The 24,598-nt window shown below is 48.2% G+C and overlaps 1 protein-coding gene across 17 annotated transcripts in view; it reads left to right on the top strand.

The window, feature by feature from the left end:
* RBFOX1 (RNA binding fox-1 homolog 1) overlaps positions 1-24,598 on the top strand; it is a 328,470-nt gene that overhangs the window by 255,678 nt on the left and 48,194 nt on the right. For 12 of the 17 annotated variants that reach the window (XM_081297345.1, XM_081297353.1, XM_081297357.1 and 9 more), the window contains exons 8-9: positions 1,361-1,441; positions 20,877-21,009. In XM_081297345.1, coding sequence (XP_081153471.1) covers positions 1,361-1,441; positions 20,877-21,009 — 214 coding nt within the window. The remainder of the gene's footprint in view (positions 1-1,360; positions 1,442-20,876; positions 21,010-24,598) is intronic. The other 5 variants (XM_081297350.1, XM_081297347.1, XM_081297354.1 and 2 more) reach the window with 1 other exon arrangement.

The raw sequence follows: 24,598 nt of genomic DNA, 5'->3' as shown, positions 1-24,598 counted from the left end.
CGCCTGAAAATAGTGCACAAGGAGCAGAGGTGCAGGTGGATTGGGGACCCGTCCCAGGGGTCTTCCTGTGTTCCGCATCTTTGACTTGGCCCCTGCAGGAGGGTGGCATGCAGGTCAGGAGAGATCAATGAGAATAGGGTCTGGCTTCATGTCTCTTTGTGTGTCTATTTGGTGGGACCCCAGTGATGCTGGAAGTTTCCATGGCACTTTTGGAGATCTTGGGGGAGACAGGACAAGATGGTAGAAACAATCTCTAGGGAGACTTCCCCAAGAGAGGGGCCAGTTCTCTGCTCCTGGAGGTGCACTTGAAAGAGAGCCTTCCTGTTGCGGGAGATTGCCTTCTGCTTGTGGAGATGCAGGGGACTGTGGACGGGAGTGGTTGACCTTGCCCAGCCAAGGACGTGAACAGAAGCCACAGGAGGGCTCCCACCATCCATAACGGGCTTTGGAACTCCTCCTGAGTCCCTCCTCTTCCTTTCCAAGTCTTTGAACTTGGACTTGATAGCAGCAGGAGAGGAGAATTGGTCCCCTGAAGACTCCTGACCCTAGTCACCCTGCAGTGGGCAGCAGCTCAGAACAGGGTGAGGAGAGGGAGGATCTCAGGGCTCCACTTTGCCAGGGTCCGCGTCTGGCCTTGCAGGCTGGCGAAGCATCAGGAAGGTGGGGCTCCAGGAGGAAACCAGAGAGGGGGCACCTAAGGCCTGTTTTCTGGTGTCTCGGGGGGTCATGGGGATGGCGGAGGTCACCCTCATTCTTCCCTGCCTTACTTCTTCCTCTGAGGGGCTGATTCAGAGAGGTTCAAGTTTGGGAGGAGGAAAATTTTTCTCTAAACAGATCACCCCATACACTTAACTGTTTCTTGAATGATTCCTAAGTGCCAGCTCCTGCCCAGGTCGCACCTCTTGGAGGTAGGTATATTGACCCCTGTTTTCCAGATGGTAATGCTGAGGCACAGAGAGGTACAGTGACTCACCAAGATCACACAGCACAGGGTTGTTTGAGTCAGGCTTCCTGTCTGTTTCTCCCTGATATTTTTGAAGTTCCCTTTTGAATATGGCGTACTCCTTCCCTTCCTGATCTACTGCTGGGTTCCAGGTCAGCCAGACCCCACTGGTCACACCCCATGGCATGCGCTTGGTGGGCTGGGGGGTGGGCTTCCTTGATCCCTTTTGGCCCAGGCAGGGGGCTTCCTTGGGTCTTGCTGTCACGCGGGCTGGGATGTGGCTGTGTGCTCTCTTCTCTGCCTCCCTGGTTCGCGCTGCGTGGGCTCTCGGGTGCAGCGTGCCTGTTCCAACCCGACACCCTCTCTCTCTCTCTCTCTCTCTCTCTCTCTCTCTCTCTCTCTCTCTGTCTCTCGTAGGCACGGTGCTGCTGTGTCAGACAAACCAGGAGGGACCCTCCATGTACAGTGCCCCCAGTTCACTTGTATATACTTCCGCAAGTAAGCCCCGTGTCGTGGCTCTCCCTGTTATGTCACGTAGATCCCAGTCCCGTCACCTTCCTGCCATGTGCGTTTCCTCCCCCCCCCATCTGTGCCCCCACCCTCTGTGGCTCTCGAGGAGGTGAGGTGGATGCTCCTAAGCATGTCCCCGTTCCTGCCGCCTTAGCCTCTGAACCCCTCTGCTCATCCCCATCCACAGCCGAATCCACCCACCCCAGCGTCCGGCCATTCTTTGTTAGACCATGGACAGGAGGTGGTCACTGGGCTGGGGGAAGGTCATGGGAGGGGGACGCTCCTATTCTTTGCCTGCTTTTGATCACAGCTTTGCAAATTAATATGAGATTCCTAAATAAAATCTGCCAGCCCCCCGGCAGTGTAGCCCAGCAAAGGATGCTCGGTCAGCAATTGAGCCTGAGGGTCTCGCCGGAGGAAAGGCGGTCAGCGAGTGGCTAGAGCCTTGTTGCCAAGGCTGTTCCCGTTGCTCTTTGATTCCAGTGTGGGTTCTCACCATTTCTCTGGTGGGCAGGGGAAGAGCCATGTAAATTAGCTTTTTAAAAAGTAAGTCTATTTTATTGTGTCTGTGTAAATATAGCCATCATGGGCTCCAGGAAGAGAGCAGAGATAAAGTTGGAAGGCAGATCACAGTGAGGGGGTGGAAGGGCCAGATTCCTGCCCCTGGGCTGAGGGTCTGGAGTGGAGGGTGCCTGTCCCACCTTCCCACCCCATATCCCCAGAGGGGGTTGAGGAATTAAAGCCCAGCTACCCACCGCCATCGCTAAGACGCTCTGCTACTCCTTGGGGTCTCCCAGCCACAGCTGAGACCTAGCATCTGTCTAGGTCCTGCAAGGTCCCCCTAGCTACCCAGTGAGTCTTGAGTGGCGTGTCAGGGTGCAAGTGAGCACGAAGGGTCCCAGGGCAGGTTGAGTGGGCGACGGCTGGGGATGGAGCAGGGGTTGAGGAGAGCAGGAGTCAGGCTGATGACCAGCAAGGGCACAAGAGACAGAGGCATCCTGGCTGTCAAGCACAGCGAGACAGTTCAGCCCCCAGCACGTGAGGCCGAGACACCCCCAGAGCCATCACAGGAGCCCCAAGCATGCCGATGATGACCCCAGGTCCACGCACATGTTGAGGGGCTGGGGCAGGCGGGCCTTCCTCCCAGCCATTTGCAACCCTCACTGGCCACGTTGGCCCTCGTTAAATGCAAGATGACTCTGTGTGCCCCAAGCGACCAAGACCTAGCCACACTGTCTCTGGATCTGTGACTGCTGTCCACTGGCCGTTCACCGTGGTGAAGGATTGCAGGGCTGCTACACACACCCACACACTCGGCCTTGCTTAAGCCCCCAGCCCCGCACCAGGTAGGTACGGTGATGCTTGCCTTACAGCCTGGGAGGCAGAGGGCTCAGAGAGGTGGAGTGGTTCTCCCAGGGTCACACAGCCTGTAGGACGTAGAGCTGTGGTTTTGAGCCAGGGGAAATTATTCAACCTTTGCTACCTTTCTGGATCTATGGGACTCCAAGTCCTGTAGTTGCATCTTTACCTGCCCTTCTTTTCTCTGTATATATGTTATTTTCTGAAGGAAAATTGGTACAGTGGGGTTGAGACCTGGAGTATTTCCCCTAACACTGTTGTCTTGTGGAACCATCTGGAATGAAATCTGTTTGTGTGTGTGCAGGGCAGGATGGTGCCGGTGGACCCACAGACACAGAATCTTGGCTTTCACTAAGGTCCCATTCGTGAACCACACAGGGCGAATGGTCACCACACTGGGCGATATGGCTTTGCACGATCATGTGACAGATTTATATTTCCATTTTCTTCACAGAAGTGGACCAAAAAAATGATTCTGAAAAGTCCTGACTTGGGTACATGCAAAGTTCCAAAGTGGACCTAGGAAAGGGTTTTACGCATTAAACATAGAAACATTTCACCAATTCTCCATAAAAAACTAGCAAGAGCCAACCGAGGAAATAAAACCATCTAACATAAGCACTGGCAAACTCATGTCACAGACCAAACTGGCCTGTGCCCTATTTTATAAGGCCTGGGATCCCTGAATGCTTTTTAAAGATTTCCAGGGATTGTAAAAACAAAGATATTTCACGGAGACATAGGGGGCTGGCAGAGCGTACAATATGAACAGCTGGCTCCTCACAGAAACACGGTGCCAACCCCTGGTTTAACGGGCCCATTTTATTATGAAAAATGTAAGGTGACAATTTAAACCATCTATGACGCTACATTTTACCCACATTTAAAGTAAAAATCTATAATAATTACAGACACTGAACAAGGTATGTCCCACATCCCTCCGAAATGTTTTTAAATGACATCTCAGTCACATCACCTAGACCTTTTCTTATTATTATTTTCACATCTTGATTTTCATAAAGAGCCCTGAAAATGTTAATGGTCTAATATGCTATTGTTTAATCATATTTCAATCTATTCCCACCACTGTTGATTCTTAGTGATTTTTTCAAAAACATTAAAATCCTACTATAGCAGTTTGAAGGAAAACCCTGAAAAGCATTCCCCACTATCCCATTCAAAAAAAAAAAAATATCTATCTATCTATCTATCTATATATATATATATATATATATATATATATATATATGCATCAAGTGCCTCAAAGGTGCGCTCCCGGAGGGCCTCTAGAAACACCATGCACCTTGCCGTGCTCTGTCGGCATCCTGGAATGGGGGCCACTTCTGCAACGTGGGCTTCTCCCCGGGGATAGCAGGGGCCTAGGGGACTCCCCCTGGAGGCTGTGCCCTGGTCACACACAGAGGCCACCTGCCAGCCCTACAGCCCCTGCACAGCTTCCTGTCTCCTTTGTGGCATTTGGATCCAGGCGGCAGGCATGCAGGTGTCTTCTCAAGATTCCCCAAGATTCCCTGGAGTCTCCACGTGCAGACTGGAATGCCCAGTCTAGTCCACTCCACATCCCAGTTCCTCCAGCAACCCCTACATCATGGAAAGGACCATGTTTGCAAGAGAACACACACACACACAACGAACACGCACACACACACAAGCACACACACTGTCACCACGTTTCCGGGATCCCTCTCCGTCACCCCCCCACCCCGCTGTGGTTTGACTGGGGTGAGGAGCCCCATGTCTTGCCTTTGAGATGGGACAGGTGTAGACCATTCCTCTCTAGGAATCCATCCATCGTCCCCAGAGCAGAAGTTCCCTCGCTTCTCAGCGTCTTTTAAGATGTGCTTGTTTTTGTTTTTTGAACCTGAAAGTGTGCGTTCCCTGACAGTTGGGCTCCTGAAAAAAAAGACTTTCGTAAATTGGATTCTATGTATCCATTGACTTCCAAGATGGCTTGGAAGCAAATTTTGTTTTCAGGTTTTCCTTCTGTCCCCAAAACAATCTTCCACTGGCTTTGAGTGTTTTAGGATTAAATTGCCCCTCTTCCTAGCCAAAGAGCTAATCATCTGTAAATAACACTCTTAACTTCAGTAGGGGGGATGGTTTTTAAAGGGATCCCCTGAAGGAGTCTAATGAAAATAATTCCTTCTGAAGTCATCTGCTTTTAAGAACCACTTTTGCATAATGCGCTTCCCCCCACCCACCTTAAGTGAGCCTTTCTAATATGACCCAGGACATGAGAAGGCATTAAGAGAACGATTTTCACTCAGACCTCATGTGCCGATCAACCTAAGCCTGCAGCTCCTCTGTCTGACCGCAGGTGATCCCTAGTTGCTGCTCCTGCACCCCTCTCTATGCTGATATGAAATCTTGGATCAGGTTGTGTCCTGGGACATCACACATCCTCACATATGCCCCAAGAATTCACCCTCATCAAGAATGTCTACTGGTCCTACTTTCAAGCAAATTTAAATGAAGCTGGAGCAAAACCCCAGGAAGTTAGGTAAAATCATCCTGTACCAAATGCAAAATGTTTACTATTAAGATTATTGAGTAGGATTTGAGCAGCAAATGATGTGGCCCCTTGCCAGAGATGGCAGGTGAAAGTGGCAAGGCTGGTGGTCTGCCCACTGACCACACAGCCCTAGGGCTGTGGATGGCTGACTCCACCTTTCCAAGGCAAAGGCGCTGGCTGAGATGCAGGCAGCTCTGTGTGAACTCGGTGCGTGCACCTCCCGTCAAGACCAGCCGTAGGCAGGACCCCGAAGGTAAGGACGAGATCACGGCCCCTTCAAAGCACAGCATGACTTTCCTTATGACTAGCTGAGATATCAGGAAGTGAATCGGTGTTTGCAGGAATGGAAAAGTCCACCTCTCGGTCGGATTAGCAAAGCCGGAATCCCTTTTTTGCATGGGATGGAGCTGTCTCCAGAAGGAGGTAAATAAATGTCATCAACTTTGTGTTCTCACAAATGAATGGATTTCAAACTAAAAAAGTAACATGGGGTCATGGTCATTGGGGAAGCATGCACACCCACCCGTGATTGTACTTGTGTGGCAATAAGATGCCCACTTTGTCCAGGGACACAAGTGACCTGGCTAGGCTCCAGCATCTTTTCCCCTTTTCCCCAGGATAATTCAAAGGTGGACCTACACTCCTGTAACAGGGGAGGGTGGTGTCAGTGCCATGATCTATGGGTACCTTAGACACTTTAATCGTGCCTGGCTTCATCTACTGATACCTGGTGACCATCTCCCACCCCGGCTATGGCACCCTCCTGCTGTCTCATATGGAGTGGATGGTCTCCATCCCAGTCACCCAGGCGCCTTCTTTCTGCACCTGTAAAGACTGCAGTGAGCATCTCTGGACAAACCCTCCAGCTCTCAATTCCCCCCCTGGAGCTGTTGGCTCCATTCCAGCCTGTTCCCCATGATGTCTTGCTTCTGCTCCCTCAATTTTGCAAAGTAGGTGGGTGTAAAACAGCATCCCCTTCCTCCTAGTTATGAGCATCATCATTCAGGTATTTAATTGTCATTTGGATTTTACCTCTTGGGAATGTCCCGAATTCCTTCTCTCTGTTTCTCTTCCGAGTTTTTCTTATTGTATTGTTCATCAGGGAACCTAACCTGTGAAGCACATTAGATCTTAACATGTTTTCATTTTGGTCATCTGACCTTGCTTACATTTTATTATATGTCTTTAATTGTAGGTAAATGTATTTACCTTTTATCAGTTTTAAATTTCATCTGAGATTACGATGAATAGTTCCAGTTGGCTTGAGTACTCTCTTAGGCTGCTTGAGCCACCCTGCCAACATATCAGACTGGGTCACCTCTTTTCTCACTGTTGTGGACTCTGGAAGTCCAAGATCAAGGTGTGGCATGGTTAGGTCTTGGTAAGGGCTTGATGGCCACCTTCTCTCTGTCCTTACTCAAAGAGAGTGAGATTGAGCACTCACGGGTGTCTCTTCTCACACTAAACACAAATCCCATCATGAGGGCCTCACCCTTATGTCCTCTCTAAACCTCACCTCTCAAAGGACCAGCTCCAAGGAGCAGCACAGTGTTCATTAGTAGGACTCTGGGTGTTTTATTTGTCCAGAGCTAAAGAAGCATTTTCCGGAAGAAATTCTGTGCAGTTCCATCTGCTCTCCAACACACGTGTGTACTTTCACAGTCCCGTAGCAGCCACACCTGAATGTTAGGTCCTTGTGCTGACAAATCTGAAGGTTAAGACATTTCCCTCTGCCGTGGTCACCTCTGACTGTCCCCCACAAAGAAACCAGAGAGTATAAAGTGTGGCAACCCAATGCTACCCAAATGTGAAATCATCTCCTTTGTTCACTCCAGTGAAACTCAAGGGCAAGTGGTAGAGGCACGGTGTTAATTGATGTATCGATTGCAGATTTTATGGAAGTAATTGTGTGAAATTCATGAAATAATGATTTAAGTGGCAGAAACATGCATAAATCAAGCCTGGGATGCTCTACCTTTAGGTAATTGATAGAACTTCCATCGGTTTCTGTAATTAAAGTGAGGGCCTTGATTAATTCACAGCTTCCTGTCTCTCCTCTGCCCAGTACAGAAAATGTCACAGACCGTGTTCAGTTCATAGAAAGTACAGGCACAGGTCACCAGGTCACAATACACTGGTGTCAAGAGCTCTGTCCTCTCTCCCCCTCTGTCCACTCACTTGCAGGTTTCTGGTTGACTCCAAGGCAGCCCTTTCTTTCTAGTATTTTCTGAGAACTATTTATTACAGTGAGGAAGTGAGGCATTCCAACTAGATATAATATAAAGGGCACGCACGCACACACACGCGCGCACACACACACAGTTTAGATAAATAATATTTAATGTAATATCTTTTAAAACTCTAAAGTAATGGGAAAAGATTCATGATGAACAAAGTATCAAAATTCTCCATGAAGACAGGATAGGCATTATTAATTTTTCTTCTTAGACTATAGGATTCAATATAGCTCAATGCAATAGTTCTTTAAGTTGAATGGTGTGCTCTTCATGGATTTAGAAAATTGGATTTAACTTGACTGTGGACTGTTTTTGAGTCTCCCCCAACTTAGGATTTGCACCAAAGGTAAATACCTAACTGGTCTTACCATAGATTTAGACCTGAAATAATGAGAAGGAGAGGAAGGAGAAGTGGGTATTGAGCCCGTGCTGGATGCAAGGACCTTCACATAAACTTTCTCACGTAATCCGCACATAAACATGATGAAATGGCGTGTTTATCAAGGCACCTCTGCTTATGAGAAATTTGGAGTTGAAGGAATTAGGAAGGTTGTCCAAGACATCCCAGCAAGATAGCTTTGCACCCAGCCTATCTGAATCCCAAGCCTCCCTCATCACCACCCTCTAAACCTGTACCCCCAAAACTGTCCCGGCCTGGGCTCCTAGATACAGCAGAGCCAGGAGTGGCTCCCTGAACCCGGAGCTGCTGGCCAGCAACCCTGTTTGGGCCAGGGTTGTGCCTTCTTCTCCCATCCTGTGACTCTGGAGAAGTAGCTTGTCCGTCTGCTATGTCTTGGCCAGTTTTCTCTTTAGAGGGCCACATAGAGTCCTCAGCTTTCCCAGCCCTGGGGTCTCTAAGGGGGACAGCAGCAGAGACTCCTGTACCTGTACCGACAGCCAGAGATGACCACACTTGCACACACGTGAGTGGGTGAGGCTGTCCCAATAAAACTTCATGGAACCCACAGTCTGAGGGCCAGAATCTGCTCACAGGCCACACTGTCCACTCTTTCTCAAACCATGGTTCTCATCTGGTCACTTAGAGGCTTCTTTTAAGTATGCCTCCACACGTCACCTCCACATCCGTGGCCATTTTATTACATTTCAAAACAAGAAATGTAAGTAGGTGCACACACGGAGGCCCTCCTCCTGGTTCTTATTCAAAGTGGAACAATCTATAAACTTGATCTAGGTACAGTGACTCCATTGTTAGTTTGACCCTCACAACAAAGTAATGAATCTGGTTTGGGGGGCTCTGCTCTGATGCTGTTGGCCTCCTCTCTAAGACCTGCTCAGTTTCCCTGGGCAAAGTGGTGACACGCCATGACCTTACTCAGGATCCCCCTCCTGCGCTGTGCCGCCTCTGTCTCCTTCCACAGACCTCCAACCATCCCGGCTGTAAACCAGCCTCAGGACTGGACCCTGCCCATCAGAGATCCAGACACTGTCTCTTTCCTCCTTTAGAGTGGCAGCACACTTACGATCCCCGCTCGTGTCTATGGAAATACCTCCTTCTATCCTTCACTCACTTTATCATTCTTTGGATTGGGAAGAGGTTGAAAAACGCTTCATGTCTTTCCACCAGTCTTCCTGGGGTTCATTCCACATGCCAGAGGCCATTCTGTGTACCACGAGTGTGCCTCTAGCAAGACCTGCGTGAGTTGGCCTCCACCACACCTGCGTTCTTGATGTGCAACAGACATGCAACCTCAGCTCTCAGAATTATAGAGCTTTCCTCCTAGGGTGGGGAGGTGGAACCCAACAGGAGCTCCGCCACTGTGAATACTCCTGGGGTGCCCCCGGGGGTGGGTTCAGTGTCACCTCCTGCAGTGCATTTGGCACTCTGGACAGACTCGTGGGCCCTGAGACCCCATTTATTTCACGGAACCCACAGATGGCGAGATGTTAGATACCTACGATGTGGCCTGCTCAGTCTGCTGCCACAATCTCAGCACCTGCTTGATTTCCTGACCAAAGGCTGTCTACCGCTGGACACCGTCCCCAGGAGCCATGCAGAAGATCCACTCCAGGAAGCTTTCTTTTCCATCAGGGAAGCCCCTGGTTTTGCTTCAACCCACCTACCCTGCTCTTCCGGTGGTCCCCACAGCTCTGACTCAGACCCGTGATTCTCAAGAAGCTTGCACTAGCCCTTACGCTAATTCAACTCTTCTACCTGATGCCAGGTTTCACAAGTTCACGTGTGTGCTCAGTCCCTGACATCTCTCTCTCACCAACGCCTGGCTACTGGGAGACCTAGTCACGGCCACACACACACACACACACACACACACACTCAAACAACACTAGTTGATCACTCCCATTCTTTAAAGCAAAAACCCTACAAAGAAATGGAAGCCACTTTCCAAGGGACTCCTGTCTCGCTCTCTTGGCACCTTGGTTACGAATCTCCATGCACAACGGTGGCTTCCGTCTTTTTCAGATGGGGGTCTGGTTTCTGCAAGAGACTGCCGGTTGCAAAAACTACCATCCCGTGGTGTGACCCAAACATCTTATTTGTCTTGATATTTCTTTCGCAGAAATACATTTGACAGATAAGGAGTCACTGGAGGATGCGTTTGCTTTGTGTCAGACAGATATTAAAACAATAAACCACGTTGCCCTGGGATTCTGGCGCGCGCACAGCCAGAGAACAAGGCCGAGATGAGATGTTTCTGGAAAGCAGCGAGGCACTTGTTCTGGGGAATTCCCTGGGAACGCCGAGCCCTGTGATAGCGTTGACAGAGACTATTTCTAAGGCTCACGTTTTCTTAAGAGGATCAACCGGCTGGTGCGGCTCCCAGGTCTAACTCCTTGACAGTGCCCACCCTCCTCGGGCCCCTGCGGTGGCACCACGGCAATCCTTCCGTAGTCTGAGAAGCTTATTTTGAGAGCCTGTTTTTTTAAGCACTGATCTGCACTTCATTTGGTGGGTTTAAAATGGGAAAAAAAAGTAGAATAAAATCAGAACCGTTCTACCTTCAGAGCTCTGAACTTGGAAATCGCAGGGACTGAAGATGAGACCCCAGAGGCAGCTGGGTGTGTTAGAGCAGGCGCACCTTCCTGGGGGACTCGGCTTTGGGAACTGAGCTGAGCCTCTGGTCTGCCGAGAACGTGCAGCGGCCTTCAGATAATTCAAGTGCAGGGCTGAGAGCCCTGGAGGCTGCAAAGAAGTGCGTCCAGGGAGATTGCTCCCCTCCCACTCTGGCCTTGTTTTCCTTCCGGAACAAGTCACCCCACTGGAGTCGAAGATGCTCAAAAAGAAACTGAGCTTGCCTCCCACAGGATTTTTGGAAAAAGAACTTGGCATAGTTCATTTAAATCCAGCAATTTAAACACTTGCTCCCTAGGAATGACCACAGCACCATCTTCTTAAATTCTTTTCATTTTCCAAAAATGACCCTCCAGGTCCCAAACTGTGTATTGCTACTGAAGAGCACGGGAGCCATGTAAAGAAAATGTGGTTTCAGAACCAGATAATATGCTGCATATTTTACATCTATCTCCTTGAGTGTTTTTTTTTTTAATTGGTAGTTTGTTTGTTAGTACCCAGGATTGAACTGTGGGTGCTTAAGCACAGAGCCACATCCCCAGCCCTTTTTATGTTTTATTTTGAGACAGGCCTCACACTAGGTTGCTTATAGCTAAGTTGCTGAGGCTAGCCTCAACCCTGTGTTTGTCCTGCCTTGGCCTCCTGAGCTGGAGGATAGCAGGCGTGTGCCACTAAACCCAGTCTTCCTTGGGTTTTATTTGTGTCCCTCGTGGGGCTCTTGCTACCTAATTGCTCTTCATGTAAATACAAACAGGCCAACATGAGAACCATCCAGACAGGCTCCCCAGGCCATGGGTATGTGTCACTCCACCCTTAGAAATTGCTTTTGGGGGTCTGTGACACATTTCCAAAAGACCCTTTTCTGCTAACAAATCCTGGTACCCCTTTACTGGTTTTGTGAAGTTCTGTAGTTATGGTGTAATTTATTGAAAAGAGTTGAACTCAAGCCGAGTGGGCCGTGAGTTACCACGGCACCCGGGAGGTGAGCCCACAGCGTAGGGTCTTCAGCTTCCTGTGGGCATGGATGGAGATGGCTGTGTAGAGAAGCTTCTAGGCTGCCGGAAGCAGAGCAGCACCTCAGACAAAGGGCTATTCTTCCTCTTTCTTTTTAGAAGCCACCTTCTGTAGGGATTTTGAAAGTTCACCAAAGAAGCTAGTTGGGAGGGTTTGCATTAGTCCAGCGACTGGACCACTGGACCCTTTCCAAGTGGTCCCCTTCAGTCTGTGCTCTGTGGGGGCTCTGGGAGTTCTAGTGTGTGTGTGCTGGGCAGGTGATCACTGGTCCAGATGGCGTCTGTACTACGGGTTTACTTTGGGTGTTGATCAAAGGATCAGGACTCAGTTTTTTCTTAAGGTCTAAATGCTGATACTCAAAAGCAGATGGCCTTAACCCCAGCCGATCAGCTGCCCCACAGCGTTGGCTTCCAGTGAAATGAACAATGCTTTTGTATCCTCTACCCGCCCTGTGAGTCACCGCCAACCCCTCTGAGGGTCTCATGTTCAGGAGTGGCAGCAGCCATTATGAAGCCATGGTAAACTCAGCTCAGCATCGCGGAGCTGATTTATCTCACCTGCACCGTTTCCTACCTGTAGAGACAATTCACCCAGCTTGCTGCTTCAGCCAGCTCTTAGATAGATCATGAATGATTTAACAATTGAACCTTTACGGTGTACATGCACTAGATAAAGTAATTATTTATATAAATTATTTGGTTTCTTGTTTCCATGACTGCCTAGAAAAAGAAGAAGAAGCTAAATTGACATTGGTGCAAATTTTGTCAAACTAAATAGATTATGCCAAATTGCTTCCTGCAAATTAAAATGGATTTCAGCATTGCAGGCTCTGCCTGTCTTCAACATTCCTGCAGACGAGAGAAAACACCTTTGTGTATGCGTTCTGCAGTCTCACCGAGCTAAAAACCCCAGGACGGAGATTCATTCTCGTTTTGCGGAGTGAAATGTTACAAAAATCTTGCTTGGCGGGGGCTGGGGGGGGCATCGTCAGTACCTGGGAGTAGGCAGATCTCTGACACCTCTTCTGCAGAGTAGAACGGTGCAACTTCATGTTCATCAGCCATGACACTCACTACCTGTCTGTTGGCTTAATCCTGCCATTTGTAATGGGGAAGAGAAGTGACAATAGCTAACTTCCAGAGGTACAAAGTGGCAGTCGGTTAAACCCAAGGCTGCCATCCTTTCTCAGCATGGTGCAGACCTTAAATGAACACAGAACATTCCTGCACATGAGTGACGTGTATAGATGGGTTTGGTTGCTTTTCTACAATTGTTAAGTTAGGAAACCTTTGTGCCTTGGGAAAACCAATCTTTCTGCCCAGAGAAACCACATGTGTGTTAATTGTACACGGTTTTACATATGTTTTTCCTTAGCAGATACAAATTTTGATTTCTGTCTATGGAAGGTTTATTTCAAGCAAAGTTGTGAGTAAAATGATATATGATAACAATAATAACCAATTATTATACACAGAAAAAGTGCAATGCCCCCAAACATGATAAATTTGTTATTCCAATTTTCCAAAATTTTGAAGCCAGTTTATTATTCCAATCTTCCAAATTCAAAATTCCTAGTGGAATTTAGTCACAAATAGCTCACAGGGATGAGACTTGGGCATACAAGTGTGGCCACCACTTAGCACCACCATGCTGGTATGGCCCCACTCAGCATTGCCAATAGTCACCCCAGGCTCACATCCAGACGTGGAGATAAATCTCAGTGGGGAAGGGAAGCAGCTGGTCTTTGGACCCCTTTGTCAGAAAGATAAATCCAGGTGATCTCTATGGTCTGCATCCAATTAGCAGAGAAGGAGCAAAGTCTTTCCAAGTGTCTTGGAATCTCAAAATTTAAACATCTAATGGAAGAAATGGCACAGCTCCCCTCTCCAGCATCTCCTCTCCTACCCTGAACAAGTGGCATATTGACATCTCTGGGAGGCTCTCAACAGCTTCCCCTGCAAATTAACCCAGTCCATGAGGAACTGGGGTGGCTCTCTGGGATACAGTATGCACATAGGAGATGATGTAGCAGCTTGTGCAGGAAGGAGGGGGGAGGCCAACTTGAGAGACTCCAAGGAGCTGTTGAGGGAGGAGCAGGAAGCTCCTGTTGCTGACTGAGGATGTCTTGGTGTTGGGGAACAGATTAGATCACAGGCTTTAGTCTCAGGCAGCCTGGGCTCAAATCATTGTACAAGTATCTGAGCTGCTCCACATCCCTCCGGGAAAGCAAAAGTAGCACTACTCCTGGTTCATATGGTTCTGTGAAGAGTTACTGGGTTAATCTGTGTGCATGGCAATTAGCAAGTGTTAATAAATGCTAGCTGTTATCATGCAGTCGAATCGCTCGCATTCCATAATGGAGTCTTGGCGATGGGATGGGTGCCAACTGTCATTACATCTCTGTGGGATTACTCCAGATATCGCTGCTGGGGCTTGGTGCAGTCCAGCACGCCTCCTCACTAATGTCATTGGTCATCTGGAGCTTTCCATAGCATATGCAACCTTCATAAGCAGCACCCTAGCAACTGTGCTAGGTTCAAGGTCTGTGGTTCCTTATCCTCCGTAACTGTGGGATGTATTTTCGGGGGGTGGGTACTAGGGATTGAACTCAGGGGCACTCAGCCACTGAGCCACATCCCCAGCCCTATTTTGTATTTGATTCAGAGACAGGGTCTCGCTGAGTTGCTTAGCACCTTGCTGAATTGCTGAGGCTGCTGTGGGAGGTGTTTGACAGTATCATCAGCATACGTTTCAGTGACTACTACCCTGTGTTGGGTCACGGGTGCTATAGACCCCGCGGTGACCCAAATGTCGTCCTCAGGATCTCCGACCAGGAGCTGTATGGAGTTGGCGGGGGAGAAAGATGATAAGTGAAGGTGGGCAAGCAACCCCAATTATGAGGGCTGGGACAGGGGACAAGATGAAGAACAGCATCAGGAGTCCATGATGTTAGAACCAAGCTTGGTTTAGGGAATCAAGTTGAGCTGCAGAGACTAGAGAAGGGAGGGAGACCCTGGAAGAGCCAGCGCACGGGTGAGGCTGGAGAAAAGGGACCCGTAGCCGTTCACACACTTATCGTCAAGCCCAGCTCAAGTCAAGACTCAGATCCAAAGCGCCAGCTCCCCATGGAGGCCAGCACACAGGGACCATCGCCCCCCCCCCCGCCCCCCGCTTTAAAAAGGTACATTTCTCTGCAAGCTCAAGGTCTTTCGCCTGTCCCTTGGACACATTCCAATCAGACCTCTAACAGCCTAGAAACTTCTGGCTAATTTGGATTTGACTAAAACTTTTGTACCATGACGTTATGTAAAGAGATTCAATTATGGTACGCAGTGTTTTGTGAGTAACTACCTCCCATAAAAAGTTAATTAATCAGGGCTGTGTCAATTTCCTCGTGCCATGTCAATTTGCCGCAAGGTAATTAATCACTAATCACCCACCAAGCAGCAGGCCGAGGGACCATCCACGAGCCATTTATTGTCTCTCCCCAAATAAATGGCACACGCAGCAAGGAGAAAACACATCTCGCCTTTCACAATGTTTTTATCGACACTTTTGCATGTTGTAATGGGTCTGCAGCAACCAGCAGCTTCAGTTCAAGGAAATATGAATATTAAAGACACAAATGAGCGGAGATTTATAGGACATTACGTTTCTGTTATGTCAGTTTTGAGATTAAACCAAGCAAATGAACAGTGAAAAATTACTCTTCCATGTGGAGAATGGTGATTAGCCGTGTACATTAATTAGAAATTTTTGTTTTCCTATTCAATGCATTTCAAATTAGGATGTCCTATAAGGAACTGTTTGTCCAAAATGTAGATTTATTCACTTCTAAACAGCAGTGTTTAATATCAACATGCATTTTGTACTGAAACAAGAGCCGATTCCCAAATGCTTGTTTCAGGGATACGGGACGCTGGGAAGCAGAGATTCCACAAATTAAGTGGCCATTTTGGCGTTTTTTTGTAAGGGACTGAATGGATGGAATGTTCCTCTCCTCCCACCCCCAACCACCTTGAAATTACTAGATTTTTCAAAACCTTGAAATTACTAGATCTTTAAAAATTAAATCAAAAGGTTTTTTCACTTCTGTTTTGACCTAGAACTTAATATGCTCTATCATATCAAATTTTCCATCTAATGCTATTTAAAGAGACTGACCTAGTCACATGTAAGCACTGTATCACAATCACAGACTGATTTGACTCGTACTTTGAGATTCATTTTGAAAACAGAAGTAAACGTTTTTGTTGTTGTTGTTGTTGTTTTGTTTTCTTTTGTTTTGCTATTTGAAAAAATAATCAGATTTTCTTGACTGTTCCTCTCGATGTTTATCACACAATGCCCTGCCTCTGAAATTGCTGCTCCAGAAGCTAAGGCTGGCTGTTTATGTAGCCTTGGTCTGTTTCGTGTGCTGCCACTTCTTAATTTATGGTCTGGCACATGGAATGGGAGTCCCCTCGAGGGGACCCTGCAAAACCCCCAACCTGCTGTTGAAAGTGCATCTACACCCCCGGGATTGTGTGACCGAACGTTCCCTTCCATAAATTACCCACAGAACAGTTCCACCTCAAATTAGCATGTGCTTCTCTCTGTCTTCCAACCTGCCTATGGTGGGGAAGCAAATGGAAAGGAGGTGTGAGACAAAGAGAGAGCCCCCCATCCGCTCTGATGGCACACCTTTACCAGGGCATCTGGCAATCTCATGCAAATTCAAACCAGAGCACAAATGCAAAGAATAATTGCCCATTAAAGCGGTTGTATATTTTTATGGCTTTGATGCAGAATCTGCCCCCCTGTTGGGTTTTGCATCTGCTATTCTCCCATCTCTCCCAGAGCTCTAAAACTTTAATATGCAGTTTATAACCCTCAAGTATTTTCCACTGGTTTTGTGTTTTTTCTCTGGGGATTTCTAGGCTGGTGAAATGAGCTCATTTGTGTTTATTTTCTAAGGTAAGCACCATGTTCATAAAAGAGAGGGGGAGGAGCCGAGTGAGTCACTGTAAATACATTGAATGCAGAGTTGTGGGAGGTGGGGCTTTGTCTTCCAGGGGGAGATGGGCAGTGAGCAGCGGACACCTTGGTAAAGGGCCCATTTGGCTTGTTGATACACCCACACATGTCCCATTTCCAAATGCTGATTGGCTTGGTCCTTGTACCTGCACAGCAAGCTTCCCATTATGTTCCTAAAGTTTCATCTCTTTGCATCCCATCCTATAGGAGTTCTTCCCAAGAATGAGGTGGTTACTCCCCTAAGGTCCACAAGATATGCTCTGGTGTAAATCTTGCTGATGAGTGAGAGGGGCAGGCTGGGAACCGCCGTGCATCAGTAAGAGGTGCACGTGCTCCAAAACTCCTGCCTCCTTTTCTTTGAGATAAATCTACTTTTCATTACAACAATACAGATTTTTCATTGTGATTCATGCTGGATGAAGTTGAAGAGGGACCTATGGGTTTGCTCTCTCGTCTCCCACATGCCGGGAACTCAGGATTTTCACTCAAAAAACATATATAAGTGTCATGCCATGACATTTTGGTCTTGATGAATCTGTATCAGAATCATCTGTTCAGATTACTGCTTAAAACACACCTTTAGCCATGTCCCAGCATCTACAAACTGCCACGTCCAATAGCCATGGAAGAAAACTATCCGCTCCATCCATCTCCTATGGAGCCTAAGGGAAGCTTGATAAACAGTTGTGGGGGGTTTTATTTTGTCCTTGAAGTTGAGCATTGGCCTTCGTGGTATGACAAGAGAGCCACACTGCCCTAACCCAGCCACTGGGGGAGATCCTCTAACAGGGGTGGTGCAGCCACAAATCTGAGGAGTTTGGGGTTGGGCAGATTGTTGTTCTCTGTGTTCCCTGTTGTGCCCGATTATCGTGTTCACTGAGCATTGCTGGTCGGGACTCTGGAGGGAGCCAAGGGGTGAAGGCCTTTCACTAGGTACTACTTGTCGGGGAAGTTGGGCTTCCCAGAACAAGGGCTGTTTCCAAACTCCAGCATCTGTTCTGCAGGGCATGTGGCTGTAGGTGGAGGGGGATCGAGGCTCTGATTGGTCCAGCAGCCCCTCCTTCCTTCGGAGTCATGTGCTGCATCTGGACCCTCCAGGCACCTCTCAGTGGGGAAGTAGAAATGAGCCTTCCAGGGGTCCCGACTGCCAGCCAGACGTCAGTCCCCTCGTGTGTCCTGCAGCTTGTGTGCAGGCCACCTGCCCACAGGACCCTGTAACAGAAGGTGGACAGTGAAGAGGGGCCCTACTCTCCCCCAGGGAATCAGTCTACCTTGGTTGGCCTCAAGGTTGAGGTACCTGATACCTGCGGGTGCCAGGCCACGCCTCTAAGTCAGAACACAGGAGGGGCAGCCCCACCTCCCAGCCTTTGCTGGTCAGTGAGGGGCACTGTCCTTCGCTTCTGTGACCCAGGAGACCTGACTTCACATGTGCCACTGGAGGATCAGGGCAGTGGTCTTCAAAGGAAATTTGAAAAAAAAAATGTTGGAAAGGAAGGATTAGAAGGAAGGAAATACAGGAAAGGGGAGGAGAAAGAAAGGGAGGGAGGGAGGAGAGAGCAAGAATGAGAAGAAGGCAGGGCAGCTCCTTGATCCCGATGGCTCAGTAGGGCCAGCTCTGGACAGACAACCAGCACCACAGAACTGCTGTCCAGGAGGCCTCTGGCCCGGTCTCTGCAGCTCCAGGTTTTGCCCAGGGCCTTCACCTCCCAGGGAGGGCACATTCTGCAGGGAAGTGCTCTTCCGTCTTCATCCCTTTAACCCAACAAGGATCCCTCTTGTCCTCCTGCTCAGAGGAGCCCAGAGAGCCTCCTAGGAGGACCTACCTGTAAATACCTCCTGCTGCAGGGAAAGATGTGTTTCTCCCTGGAACAAAGAGGGCACAAAATGGAATCTTGGCTCCACTCAATAGCATATGTCCCCTCGCCCGGTGGCTGAGCTTCTGGTGCACATTCCCCCTCAACAGCTAAATCCTCCAAGAATTATTGTAAAACCTGCTCGCTGCTGAGAGGGATCTTGTGTGGCTCCTGCAGCCCAGGAGCTGGTGAGGATGAATGGGTCAGCGTGATCACCCTGTGTCCTCACCAGGCAGCCAGCTGGTCGGACAGATTGTGTGTTGCTCGTTTTCTTTATTTCAAAATCCAGAGTGTGCCTGTGAAGACGTAGTGTCTGAAATGCTGCAAGGTAGACCTGGAGTCAAAGCTGTGGCCACTCGTTTCCTGCCCAGTCCTGAAGCAGTGTCTCCCATGTCCTGTCCCTGCTGCTGAGGTTTGATGGTGTTAAGATTCACACTCCCCATTAAGACTCAGCCTACCGTGGCTTCTGGCATGTGGGTTGAAATTCGATCCAGGAAACTCAGGTGCTGGGGACTGGCAAGAGAATTGAATAAAACGGCATGGTTTGTCTTTAACCACAATAATAAAAAGTTAAAAATAACCTTTATGGTCTTCTCAGATACAAACAGAAGATGAAGTCATTCTGGCTTGGTCCTGCGATGTTCTCATTTTACCAACACTGTAAGGGAAAGACGGGGTAGAGTCTGTTTGCCATTCCAGAACAGGCGCTAAATTTTGGATCAGGATAGCCAGTCGGTCTCCCCTTCAAGCCCAAGGGTGCTATTCCAGTTCAGAAGTGGTATGCATTGGGGAATTGCTTCTGTGGGGAATTTTACTTGCCCTCCACCCTGCTGGCCACCTGGTAGGGACAAGCCTACTCTGCCTGTGAGTATAGGGTGATGCTCAGAGCACCCTGGTCACTACATGGCCGCCCGCCAGCCTCCTAGGTAGCAGCTAGTGATTCCAGTCTCTCGAGTGGACTTTCCATTTTCCTTCCAACGTCCATTTTTCCTCTGTGCTCCTTCCACAAGCCATGCCTGGGTCCAGAGAAGGGCTGGGACAGACATGAGATGGAACGCTTGCACTCCCCAAGGAGGCGGGAGGAGGGAGACAAGCCCACCTGGCAGTGTGGAGACACACTTCAGCACAGCAGGCATCTAACACACCGGGGAGGCCAGGGCTTCTGCCAAAGCCTGGCGAAGGGAATCAATCCAGTGGGTTGAGTCAACCAGCTTCCTTCTCAGAAGGCCTTTCTGAGTTTTTGCTATGGTTCTCCTGGGACCATAGTTTCTCAAATGCATTTTTCTAAGAATGTACCCCTGCATGGGATGTGGTTTGGGGAAGAGGCTGGCTGCTATGCTGGGACAGGCTCCGTTGGGATAGGGAGAGAGCGTCGTGAGGTTCAGAGAAGCCACTGGACACAGAACTGGCTCCTGGAGGCTCCTGAAATGGGAGGGAGGATCTCCCAGGTAGAGGCCTCAAGGAATTGTCAGGAGTACCTTCTCTCCTGACTCAAGTGACTCAGAGAATTTCCCCCAGGAAAGAAAACTCCATCTACCCTCTCCCGATAGTGGAGTTCCCAGACATTTCTGATTATAGCTTAAGGGGGTGTGTTTGCTTTTAAAAGCTGTGTAGGAGATCTGGGGGCTCCTGATATGCTAATAACCATCTATTTAGGGGCAAGATGTGTGATTTGTGTACTCAAGACACATAGAGGTGTCTATAGGAATACTTCAATTAAAAAATTTTGACAAGTCATATGGACCTAAAGGGAAATGTGAAAAAATACATAAAAATGAGAAAAGGGAGGGTTATGAATAAACTCTTCTGCAATTCTGCCCCAGAAATAGCCACTAGTGTATGAAATATGTGTTAATGTCTATAAAAACATGTATGTATATACATATGCACACAGATATAGCTGTACTTGTATGCATATATTCATATGCAGTTACATGCACATTTACCCACATACATACATGCATGTCTGCACATGTGTACTGTGCACTAGAAACATGAATACATGCATGTATATAATGCATATATATGTATATACATAAATATATGTATACTGAGATGTTGGTAGATACACCTTGCAATCTACCTTTTTTTAAAAAAAAAAAATTAAGTTTTCAGTGAGTCTTTCTCCTATTCTTAGAATTCTTTGTAAATGTTTGTGGTTGACCACATCCTCCTGGGCAGAGGGAACCATGCTGTATGTCCTCCTCACCAGATGGTCCTGGGGCTCAGCCTTGCTGTCTGCTTCTGTCCTCCCAACTCCTGGGGGGCTGGAGCTGCCTTGGCGCTGCAGGGACTAGGGTCCTGGGAGCAGACCCCTCAAGGGCAGGGTGGGTCTCATGCCTTTGCTCTGTTCTCTCTTCCGCAGTGCCCGGCTTCCCGTATCCAGCTGCCACCGCGGCAGCCGCCTACCGAGGGGCGCACCTGCGAGGCCGTGGCCGCACCGTGTATAACACCTTCAGGGCCGCGGCACCCCCACCCCCTATCCCGGCCTATGGCGGGTAAGTGATGCAGCCCCCCACGGGCCTCCCTGCACCAGCCCTCTCCCCAGAGGCACGGAGTGTTTGTGAGCGCATGATGGTCTTGACTGCCCACCAGAACCGCCCCAGCATGCAGCCCGTCGCGCGCCTGCAGCGGAGCACCTTGCAAAGAGTATTGAAAAATGAGTGTAATTTGTCCTGTCATGGTCGGTGCCTTTAAGCATTCTACATGTCACGTGCTGTTATGTAAATTTGCTGAGACTGAATGCTGGAGAACAGAGAAATGGTTACAGCCAAAGATGTATTTCTGATGATTGCAAACATCTGGTTATTAAGGAGGTTGGACCACATTTGCCCCTTGAATTCAAAGGGACATGAGGCTTTTCATACATAAAAATCACTGGGGTGGTCTTGTACCCCTCCCCCAAAGACATCTTGCTCTTCCAGGTTTATGAACCTTTCCCTGACACAATTAGGTGTTGAGTCAAAGGCAAAAATGGAAGACTTGGATGAAATTGGAATTAATATGCCTTTTAGTTCCATTGTCCAAAATGGCACAAGCCCTCCTTCCTCCTCTGTGGGGATTTTGCAAATTGAGTTGTTCCCTGCTGCCCCTGTGGTCCTTCTGTGCATGGATTTTGAGATTGCCAAGTAAATACCCAGCAATGGTGGTGGATGCTCAGAAACAAAGCAAAGCAGGCAAAATGTGATGGACTCAGTGGGGGACAATCCTGAAGTGCTGCGCTCTCTGCCCTTCTGCTAGGATCCTGGTAGCAAATTCCTGCACCTCTGGGGTAGGGTAAGGAAGGATGGTCCTCAGGCAGCAGCTGAGACCAGGGAATATTGGCAAGGTTTGGAGAGAACTTTGTTTGCCACAGAAGGAATGGAGAGGGGCAATAGCATCTAGCCAGCAGAGCCAGGGCTGCTGCCAGACATCCCCTAGCCCACAAGACAGTCCTGCTCCAGGTTCAGAATGCTGTTTGAGAAACTGTGCTGTACCCAAAGGAACCCTCCCCCGTGAGGCTCCCCTGACCAGTGCCTGGTTTCTGGTCCTTGACGACATTTAAGACTGCATGTAAAGGGTTAAATGCATTTTCTTAAAAGCTTTTCTGCTTATAAATCTTTTAGAAAATATGAATTAGCCTAGATCATCTATTATACTGATGACAAAGGGCAATACTCTTGTCATTATTTATTCATATCTCGCCCATTCCAAAACAGAACATTTGAAGTGTTTCAAAAACAAAGAAACAAAGTTGGGAATATAATGAAATGAAACCTGATGAAATCATCATTGGGAAGGGAACACAGAGGTAAAAAGATAAGGCAACGTGCATCCAGTGTCTTGTCTAAGCTACTAGAATTGAGTCTGAGTTCCTCAGTGGACAAAATGAGCAAAAATTGATAATGAATCATAAGAAACCAAGAACAAACTGGCTCTAAATCCTCCCCATACCCTCAAATGCATCTGCATGTCCTGAGCCTTATGTGTCCCCACAATGAGCAATCATTGATTGTTTAATATTTATTGCAGCCCCACAGTATTGAGCCCATTTTATAGGACCAGAAATACAGAAATAAAGATTTGTTATTCCCAAGGTCACACAGTGAGTTATGAAGGGAAAAAAGCCAAGTTATCCTCTGGGCTCACGTAATTGCTAAAGCAAGATTCATAAGCCATAAATGCAAAATTGCACATTTATGCCACATTATTTTGTCTGAAAATCATTATCTTATCTTGGTACATAGTAATTGTAGCTTTTCAGTATATATACCCTCAGTCAGTATCTCATGACTGTACTGGGCAGAAGAAAAATAATAAAGTAAAATTGTACGGCTTATCCTCACCCGAACAATTTATAAAAAACATCTCAACATAACACACCTGCCATAAAATTGAAATTTACTAACTTATAAAGAATGTGCTCTTTTCTGGGAATTACCATGCATAACTAATGAATGCCACGTTCACCAGGGAGAGGCAGCCATTTCCAAATGGTACACCGCGTGTTGGTAACTACTTTGGATGGGGTGCCATTGAATATCCCTGTGATATGCCTGAACATTTTGGTTATAGTGCTAGGTTGTACCGCTTTCCTAACAGTAGTATGGCTGGAATTCTGAAACCATACTTACGAGAAAGAGAACACTCCTCTGGGGGCTAGGAGGAAGAGCAGGGCTGGTGTGTGTGTGTGTGTGTGTGTGTGTGTGTGTGTGTGTGTGTTGGGGGAAGGGTTCAGGTCTGTAAGAATCGGTAAGAGCAGAGGACTGGTGGAAAAGGAAATTCAGCCGGCGGCCTGGGCATTTCCCTGGCTTACAGGCTGCCCAGAGTACATGGCAGCACCCAAAAGGAAGGTTCTCTTTCCCTGCTGTTCCCTGCAGCCTAGGCTTCAGGAGGGCAGCTAGTCACATTAAAGAGGAGAACAAGGGGTTGGCTGGAGGAGAGAGGGCCCTGACTTTGAGCTGAGTAGGAAGGAAAGGTGGGAAAGCGGCTCCTGTTTCCAGAAAGTGCCCTCCTCAGGATTCAGGTGGTTTAGAGCTAGTGTGGGTGTCCTATGGCTCTCATTTCCAAACCCCTCAGCTCAACACCCACACTCTGCATGAAAGGTGAAGAGACCAGTAGCACCCGCAGAGGCATCCTTCCAGCTGGACATACAGGCTATCCTTTTCAACAGACATGGTAAGGTAGTGTATGAGCACCAAGGAAGGGTCCCTAGCCCAGCCTGAGTGTTCAGACAGGCTTCCCCGAAGAGAGGAGATCAGGGACGTGTTTCAGTCCCAACATTTCCTAAATCGGCACTTTGAGATCTTGGTCCTTGATTCTGTCCCACATGCAGTGGTCTCCATCTTTTCTAAGACCTCTCCTAGTGAACTATATTTATCCGGGAAGAATTATCTTTCTGACTGTCACAACTTGAACATGCATCTCACTGCCAACTGTTCTTCACGAAGCATCCATTCTGAGTTTATATTGTTATAAAGTTCCAGCCAAATTTTTTCATAATCTATCCTAGGTCACATGGCTTCCGTATTTTTTTCTCCTAGAAGATTGGGAATGCCTTATAGAACCTCCGTAGTTACCTTTGTGGAGCCCTGAGAGGCCCTTGGAGGCATCCAACATTAAGAAACTGACACAAAAAAGATTGACTCAGGATGCCCTTCCCCTCATCCGTTTCCTTTTCCTCCTAGCAGGTGAAGACATGGGCTGCGAGGAGGCCCTGTTCTGTTTTCTTTTACATGAATAGATAGAAACCTCTGGGAACATCATGCTTGATCATCTCTCCTGGGGCAAGCACTCTGCCTATTGACTGCAGCCTGAATGGAGGAGAAGGGGTGTGACTTAGAAAATAGCATCCTTGGGGACTTTCCCAGTCCTGAAAAGACCCTGGGGAGCTTGATCAACCTCTAGTTTCGTCAGTAGGAGAGTGAAGAATGGACCTTCCCATCCCCCAGGGTTGAGAGAGGGTGAAACAGGAAGACCCTCGTAAGGGCTCTTACGAACAGGGCTCTTGTTTGGTGGCTTGCAGCTTCTGTTGGTGCAGATGTAATGACTGACTTTTTGTCAGTAGCTAATGCACTTATCTTCCTTGGTGCCCCCTTCTGCCTGCGT

The sequence above is a fragment of the Spermophilus citellus genome (assembly GCF_964194105.1).
Source record: "Spermophilus citellus genome assembly, chromosome: 6".
In the NCBI taxonomy this organism is placed as follows: Eukaryota; Metazoa; Chordata; class Mammalia; order Rodentia; family Sciuridae; genus Spermophilus; species Spermophilus citellus.
Note: the sequence above shows the minus strand (reverse complement) of the source record. Positions and strands in the feature narration are given on the sequence as shown.